The sequence below is a fragment of the Loxodonta africana genome, chromosome 4 (assembly GCF_030014295.1).
Source record: "Loxodonta africana isolate mLoxAfr1 chromosome 4, mLoxAfr1.hap2, whole genome shotgun sequence".
Lineage (NCBI taxonomy): Eukaryota > Metazoa > Chordata > Mammalia > Proboscidea > Elephantidae > Loxodonta > Loxodonta africana.
In genome coordinates this window covers 138485070-138493368 of record NC_087345.1, presented here as the reverse complement: position 1 = coordinate 138493368, position 8299 = coordinate 138485070, and the positions used below count along the sequence as shown (strand labels likewise).

Here is an 8299-nt window from a genome sequence, read left to right as displayed (position 1 = left end):
TCATTTTAGCGAGGAGGGCTGGAGGCAGGATGGGCCCGCTTCCATCTCTCCTCTAGGAAGGGAGATGAGAAACTGGGCAAGGACAGAGACACTGCAGTGGAAGGCTGCGCTAGCACTACCTCCCACAAAGGCTGGGCGAGACGCAAGCAGGCAGCTTACTCTAGGCCAAGCTGAATGGAAAGGAAGATTCAACTCCAGGGAGGGGAGCTGCCCCAGGATGGGCCCAAAGATGGCCGGTCCCCACCGTTTCTCCAGAATTAACCTAGGTTTTCTTCTATTGGCTTTTCCATACTCTGTGCCTGGATCCTGGCAGCCCACTGATTCCAGAAGGGGGTTGTTATGACGCCACACTCCCATCCTGGGTTTCACCTTCTTAGGATCTCTGCAGACCAGGCCTAGGATGGCATTTCACGTGGGCAGGGTGAAGGGAGAGCCTGGCAGCCTGGGGCGGTGTGCCATCATCTGTCAGGAAGGACCAGACTTCTCCCGATGAAACTGGAAAGACAGGAAAAGGAAGTGAGCAACTAGATCTCCAGACTGCAGCAGGAGGAGGCCCTCAGGGGAGGGGAAAGCCAGGACTCACCTTGCGCAAAGCAGCAAAAGCAGGGCCAAAGGTGGCTTTGACCTCCACTCGATCTCGGATCCAGGCTGGTAGCTTTGCCAGGGTAGGCGGGCGGGCATACCGCTGGTCCAGGAAAACAATGCTGGCAAAATCCTTTTGGTGCCTGATGGCCCTGCCTGGTGGGGGCAGAGATCACGGCTCTGAGTTAAACCTGCCTCCTTCAGGTACATTTCTACTACGTCTCCCTCCTCATCCTCAGCCCTCAGATCAGAGATGGCAGGTAAAATCCTGTCACCTCATTGTCCAGCCATCCATCATAACTCCAAATAGCCAGACAGAGCCCCAGGCTTACCTACAGATTGGTTGACAGCCTTCATGCACAGATTCTCCACCAAAGCCTTCCCGGGGGGGGCCTGACCCGGGGTTCTGGGCTGGGAAGGGTGAAGGAGAGGGCCTGTCAGGACCGTTTCTTGTCTCCTGCCACTCTCCCAGTTCTCCCTGAGAAAACGGCACTGCCAGGCTTCTAACCAACAGACCAGCAGACTTCAGGGGCCCAACACCAGCACTGATGTAGTAGGTGACATCACAGAGAAGACCAAGAGGGTACGGAGGTGCTTTCTGTCCAAGCTATCTCGGCCCCAGCAGTAGCAGAGACCTGGCCCCTGGCTTCTCGTTCCTGTCCTCTGGGGTGCCAGGGGTACTCACAAGGGTCTGATCCAGGTAGGCCATCTTCTCTTGCAGCTCCGGAGACTTAATGTTGGGGTAAGGCATGCCCACCATGACCACACACCTGGGTGGAGGCACACGTGAACAGACAGGCCTTCAAGGCCTCACCTGCTGTGTTCTACCACCCCTTCCACAGTCCTCTCGCTGTGCTCGCAGCTCTGCCTCCCCCACGCTGTACCTGCCACCTGAGAGGCGTGTTCTCAGCCAAGGGATCCAGGCTAGGCTAACGAAGTGAACCCGGCCTAACCCCCGACCTGGCCTCAAAGGCGCAAATCCAGAGTTGCTGCAACACTTCCCCACCCAGCTGACTGGCCCAGAGCAGGCAGCCTGGGGCAGGCTCTGCAGATGGCAGCAGCTTGCAGGCAGGACCAGGGGTGAGAAGGGGACCACTACTTACCGGCCTAGGTTGTCAGAAAAGTTGATCCCCTCACTCATCTTTCCTCCGACCACAGAGAGGAGCAGGGCCCCGGTCATCGTGCCTGCTGCCTGGCCACAGCACTGCAGAGATACCCAGCCCCCGAGTTGCCGAGCTAAAGCTTGGATGCCACTCAAAATATTTTTAGCTGCCAGCCTCCTATGTTCTCCGGACCCAAGGCCTCAGAGTTTTAGCTCTCACCTTAATGCACTTGGAATATTCCATCAGTACCTGCTCCACCTGGTTTGCTCTCTTGGGTTCCTGAAATATCTAGAGATAAATAGGTATTACTTCCCAAGAAAGGCTTCAGAATGCCTGGATGTCGGATCTGCTCTAGGCCTTTTCTTTCCCAGACTAAGGACGGGAGAGCCTCACGGTCAGAGGGGACTTGGACTCCTCTGGACCAGCAGAGGATTCAGAAGTGGTGGGGATAAGGAACGAGGAGAAGGCCCTGCACAGGAGGCCACAGCACTCTATTTGATGAGCATGAGAAATCCAGGAGAGGAACTCTGGGTGCCACTGTCCTTACAAGTGAAGGTCTAGCTGAAGGGCCACTCACCTTTTTCTTGACAGCCAGGCGGACCAGCAGGCCACTCTGTTCCCAGCGGGCATAGACCTGGCGCAGGTACTCATAGGAGGGGAAGAAACACACCACCCCTCCAGGTACCACGTTGCACAGGTTACAGAGAATGCGGCCTGTCTCATCCATCTATGAAGGAAGACAAGGAGCCCCTCCAGAAAGCCATGCCGAAGCCTCACTCCAGAAAGGCTTCCTAACCTCAGGGCGGAGTACAGAGACCCCGGGGTAACTCGGGCAGAGGGAGGAATATGGGAGGGTGGCTCCCCTGGGTGGGAATTACAGACTGCCATGTGCCACCCTCCCTACCAATCACACCCAAACGGTGCTTCTGGTGACGACACCATTTAACACACACATTGCAATGCTAGGACAACAGAGAGAAAACTTCCTATTGGTGTGCCCCGGAATCTCCCTACTCCGACTCCCAACGTCCTGATGGGCAACTGGGGCTTAAGCATCATCAGTGACAAACCAGGCCCCTAAGACCCCAGACCCACATCCGTCTCCAGGGCAGAAGCTGTACAACCAAATGGCAAGAGAGCCAAAGCAAATGGGCTGCTTTCTCATGTGCTCTGACTTAAACAGATGCCTAGAGATTTAAGGAAACCTCATGCAGCACCCTAAGGAGTAAGGAAGGCTGAGATCTTCCTTGAGAAACATCTAGACAGGCATTCATCCTGTGCTGGCTCAGAGATGGAGGCCCCCAGTGCTGGCTTCCCCTACTGCCCCCACCCCAGGAACCTCTCGTGCCCTAACACAGGCCTGCAGTAAGGCAAGCTGCCTGGTACTAACCATCTGAGGCAGCTCCCTTTTCTGGTATGTGAACTCCAGCTGCTGGTTGGAGGGCCCGCTGCAGATGATGAGGGGTAGGATATTGTCTGGAGGGATCACGTGACCTGGTGAGACCCAGTGAAGGGCTGAGCACTGGAGGCCCAAAATGTTCTGCAAGGTGGATTCCAAAAAGGGCACCTCCCCAGCCCTGTCTCCCAGACTGGGAAAAGCAATTTATATCACTTATCCACCCTCCCCATTTCCAAAGTAAAACTGGGCAGTGCTCAAACCTCTCCCGCGTAACTGGAGCAAGAACAGAAGCATGAGAGCACAGGGATAAATGAGTTCATGAGAAAGCTGGCGGAGGACCATGCACAGTCTCAGCCCTTTGGGCCTGAGAACAGAGTGTGGATACACTGTGACGAGGGAGCCAGGCTTCTGGTCTATGACGTGAATACCCTGCTTGTTCCACCCTGGACGTGGAGACTCACCACAAGAGAACTCCACCACACGCTCAGCTCCAACCCCAGCACAGGCCAGCAGCTGCTCCCGGAAGTCAGACACCTGCAGAGTACAACGTCAGGGCTCTGTGCCCTCCGAGACGCCCAGGAGAAGGGGCCTGAGGACTGAGCAGATGGGGGGCTTGACAGGGCGGGGAAGACTGAAGTCTGGGCTAGGAAGCAGCAAGTAAATACAAAGTCGTCAAAGAAAAGACTGAACCCAGGGTTGACAAAAAGGCAAAAAAGCAAACTCTAAAACTGAAAACAAACTGCAACAAAAGGGCCTACTTATCTATCAAATCAACATCAGCACCCCGGGAAAAGCCCAACTTAAGTGACTTTACATCCTTAGTGACCACATATATAGGATATAGTCTTAAGGGCAAAAAATACAAAAAAATGAAATTTCAGTCACTAGTTTTACTAGTAGTAGTTTTACTGTTTGAAATAATATTCGTATTATAATTCTAAAACTACTCTAAGTAGATTACACAGTAGAGGAATAATATAAGAAGAAACCAAAACGTTCCACTTAAGAGACAATACAAAGTCACATAAGCCGATTCTTCGATTCTGATTTAGAAATATCAGCATGAACTCCTGATTTCTGAAACCACACTTCCTAGATCTGTCTACTGAAATGGCCTGTAAACAATAACCCAGGAGCAGTACGAACACTCCAGCATCCAATTCTTGGTTTCTAAGCATCATTTTTCACTAAAAGGAATCAGGGCTCCTTGAGAAATGAGTGACTCCAGATCGTGGGCAAATAAAGCATGAGGTAAGCCTGGGACATCTTGCTCTGCCAGGAAGCAGGAGAGTGTCAGAGACTAAGGGGGCCACCTCAGAGGACCAGAAGGCGGGTGACGGGTTCCCACTGGCCAGGTTCGAGACAGTCTGAGCAGCCAAAACAATTATCAACTGTGAATCAATTTAATATGCTGAATGAATAGAAACCCACACAGCCTTTCAGCCAGTAAGTCCTGTTCCAGGAAGCATCCTAAGGAAATAACTGCTGTGCAGAGATTTGGTTACATGTATCACAGCATTGTTTAATATACAGAAAAACCAGAAATAGCCTAAACAGCTAACAAAAGAGGAGTGGTGATATGAAATGTAATATATTCACATAACAGAATACAGCATGGCCAGAGTGTGGCAGAATAAACAAACACTCGCTGACAAGGAAAAATGTTTATGACATTCTGTTGCTGAGTGAAAAAGCAAGTTATAACAACAGAATGCAGAGATAATACCATTTTTTGTTTTACTTTGAAAATATGGATGCATGTGTAAAAATGATGCACAGAAAAACTATGATATACACCAAAACCAATCTTTGGCTGGTGGAATTATCAGCTTTTTTGTTTCTTTTTCTTCTGTTTTTGCTTATCTCTGCTTTCCACAACGAAAATGTTAATACTCTTCTAAAAAACATATATTGAAGTTTCAATTTATAAAAAAGGTTGACATTTCTGTGGTGGATGCAGGAAGGGAATGGCATGAAGGCACCTGAGAGTCTGATACTACAGAACGGCTTTGTCTGGCTACAGAAATATGGGAGCAGTGGTGGTCTCCACACCTCCATGCTACCCCCACCATCTAAAAGGCATAAGCAGGGAGATAGTGCAGCGGTGCCATCTAGTGGACACCGTGTGACCTGCTCAAGCAGACCCTTTTCTGGTTTGGGGGCCCACAGGACAGATGGCGTCTGGTGTCCTCACCGGCTGCATGGTGCCCCCCGCAATGACCACTGCCCGGCATTCCTTCACCACCTGGGTAAAGTGCACAGCTGGATTCAGGAGCAAGAATTTCAGGCTGCTCTGACTGAGGCTGCCTGAAAAAAGGACAGAGAAACAACAGCTCCATGGAGCACGAGGGCAGACCCAGCAGATACTTCTATCAGTCTGGGACAAAAGGCATCTCCAGGTGGGTCCAAGTATGAGACACAAGGCCTATCACTTTCTTTCGAAATTAAATCCCATTTAATCTCCAGGACAACCATCTGAAGTAGACATTATTATTGCCTCCATTTTCACATGAACAAACTGAGGTTCATCGAGGGTCCAGATCACACAGCTTGCAAGCGAGAGAGCCAAGACACAAACCAAAGCCCACCTAACTCCAGAGCCCACAACCTTAGCCACCAGGCAACATGGCTTCTTAGTAACCTTGCCTGAGAGGACCTGCTACCCAGCCCCTGTGCCCTGCCTCCCACCACCTCCCTCACCTGCCCCAGGTCTTAGTAGGCCAGCTATCTCCACCCCATTTTTCCTCTGAACCCAGGGAGGTGCCAGGAGAAGCAAAAGATCCTTTCGGGGTTTGGCTCCTTGGCTCTAGGTTGATTCTTTCTTTGGAACCAAGCCTGGCCAGGAAAGCATCTGATTACCTTGGCGGCTCAGGATGACCCTGCCGTCCTGGTTGGCTGTGGTGAGAGCCGCAAGGAAGCCTTCGACGTGCATCAGGGGAGACGCAGGCCGCGGAGCCCTGGCCTCACCCTCGTCCGCAGGAGCTGAAGGAGCTGCTACAGAGCAGAGGAAGAGAGTCTGGGACCAAGGACGAGGAGGAGAACCTCCCAGGGGTTGGGCTAAAGTCACTCTCCAGGAAAGACGGTCCACGTGTGAGGAGTGAAGGCCCCTGTCCAGGGCCTGCTGCCCAGCCCTTCCATCCTGACTCACCCTCGGTCACCCCAGGCTGCAGGCTCTGCAGGAAGTGCTGAAACCCAGTCAGTTTGGGGTGCTCCCTGGAAGGGGGAAGGACCACTCCGTATCGTTCCGTGAAGCCAAAGAGCTGGGTTGGGACGAGAGCAAGCGACAAGGAGGAGTGAGAGCAGCAGTCCTGGGAGCAGCCAGTGGCTTCACCAGGCCCAGGCCACCTGCAACTCACTCCCACCCCAGTCACAGCCCCCCTTCCCACCCCCCGGAAAGCTGCTATGCACTGAGGAGAATGAAGACAAAGTGACTATAGCTTCCCAAGGGTACGAGAGAAAGGCACTGTGCGGGCAGCCAGCAGGGTGGCTGCCAGATCCTCCCACAGCCCACGAGAAAGGGGAGCGCACCTTTCTGCTGACCATGCTCTTTTCACAGTACCGCTGCACCTGCAAAACCAAACCCAGCTATGGACGCGTGTAAGATGTGATCAAGCTGTAATCTAAATACAAAAAAAAAAAGGCAATCATCTCCCAACACCCCAGGAAGCAGGGTTCACTGGCATCTCCTGCAGAGCCCAAAGCCGTATTTGGGTCGACCAACTCAATCTCCTTCCTGAAGGCCTCTTCTGCGACCACCACACACAACATGGTGCTCTCCCAGAAGGGTGGCTGCAAAGCCTCACACAGCTGCTGCCTCCTCACAAACCTGTCTCTACAGGCCCACAGCCTCTTAAGATGCTCCATACAAGTTACATTTCCTCTGCATCTTTCAAGGTGATAGCATCTAAGCCAGGCCTTGAAAAATCAAGAGTTTAAAAAAAAGAAAAGGAAAACCCTACGAGCAAAGGTATAAAAGGGGTAAAGCTTAGGCTTCTTCAGGGAAAGTCTGGGGTGTAATTTAGTTGGAGCCTCCAAGTGTAGCTTGGAGCCAGACCTTAGCTTAGAATGACAAGATGACTTGGAAACCTTTTAGGATTTCTGAAGAGTGTCATCCTCCAGTTAAGATTCACTAGATGGTATTTTGTAAACTACATTGGAAGGGGGAAAAGAATGAAATGGAGAAGGCCAAAGAAAGGCAAGAGGGAAAGTGCCTGGCCTGGAGTAGCAACTGTGGAAATGAAAAGGGCAAGAGCTTTGTCAGGATGAGGTGGCTGACTCACGGACACAAAGCGGAGAAGGGAATCAAGGATGACTTATACTTCCAGCCTGTGTGATGTGGGTCACGGCAGTGATAGGGGCCAAAATGGGGAATTCGGGGGGAAAGCTGGTTTGAAGAAAACAGCAAAGGCAGAATATAAGAGTCCCCACTACAAGCCAGGACAGCTAAGTTCACACAAGGGCTCCGCCATCCGCCGCATGTTGCTCCTGTGTGACCCTGTGCATGTGATTTTCCTAGGGTAACCTCTCTAAGCATGTCCTACTGGGGAGTTACAGATCCTAGCACACTGCTTCGAACATAGCAAGTGCTCCATCAATAGAGGCAGCTATTTTTATTCATTTAGAATCACTACAGTGTTCATGACGGTGGCTGTGGCCAGGCTGGGAGACGGCTACATATGCAAGACTGGAGAAAGCAGAGATCTGAGGCTGCAATAAAGCCCCCAGCTGAATCGGGAAGATGAGAAGGGCCCAGAGGGCAGCCCTAGCCATGCTCTCACCTACCTTGGCCCTGACAGCTGGGGGCCTGGGCCACCCCCACCAATCTTAACTTCCTGCTTCTGTCAAAAGCCCAGGAGAAAGATGGTGCCAGACGAAAGATGTAGTAAGGTGACGAGAACCTGGGAGCTTCTACTGTGGGGCTCTAGTGGCACAGTGGTTAAGAGCTCAGGCTGCTAACCAAAAGGCTGGCAGTTCAAATCCACTAGCTGCTCCTTGCACACCCTATGGGGAAGTTCCACTCTGTTCTATGTGGTTGCTATGAGTGAGGATCGGCTCAACAGCAATAGGTTTAGGTATAAAGAAAGGCACCCTTTCTCACCAATATTGTAACCCTTTAGCCGTTTTACATAGAGACTGAAGCCTACTTTTCCTTTCTGACACACTGCTCTGTGTAAGGGCTGAGCAACTACATTGATATGTTTTAGATCCTCAGACC

The 8299-nt window shown here is 51.7% G+C and overlaps 1 protein-coding gene across 4 annotated transcripts in view; it reads right to left on the bottom strand.

Moving 5' to 3' along the window:
- Nucleotides 1-291: 291 nt before the first annotated feature.
- Nucleotides 292-8299, bottom strand: part of DDX11 (DEAD/H-box helicase 11) — a 31815-nt gene continuing 23807 nt past the window's right edge. For 3 of the 4 annotated variants that reach the window (XM_010590797.3, XM_064284739.1, XM_023549015.2), the window contains 13 exons: nt 6613-6651; nt 6233-6344; nt 5944-6078; nt 5279-5391; nt 3546-3618; nt 3076-3179; nt 2263-2412; nt 1905-1973; nt 1686-1786; nt 1268-1352; nt 915-993; nt 584-738; nt 292-495 (listed from right to left, as the gene is read on the bottom strand). In XM_010590797.3, the coding sequence (XP_010589099.2) occupies nt 466-495; nt 584-738; nt 915-993; nt 1268-1352; nt 1686-1786; nt 1905-1973; nt 2263-2412; nt 3076-3179; nt 3546-3618; nt 5279-5391; nt 5944-6078; nt 6233-6344; nt 6613-6651 (1245 nt within the window). In that variant the 3' untranslated portion in view covers nt 292-465. The remainder of the gene's footprint in view (nt 496-583; nt 739-914; nt 994-1267; nt 1353-1685; nt 1787-1904; nt 1974-2262; nt 2413-3075; nt 3180-3545; nt 3619-5278; nt 5392-5943; nt 6079-6232; nt 6345-6612; nt 6652-8299) is intronic. The other variant, XM_003410769.4, reaches the window with a different exon arrangement.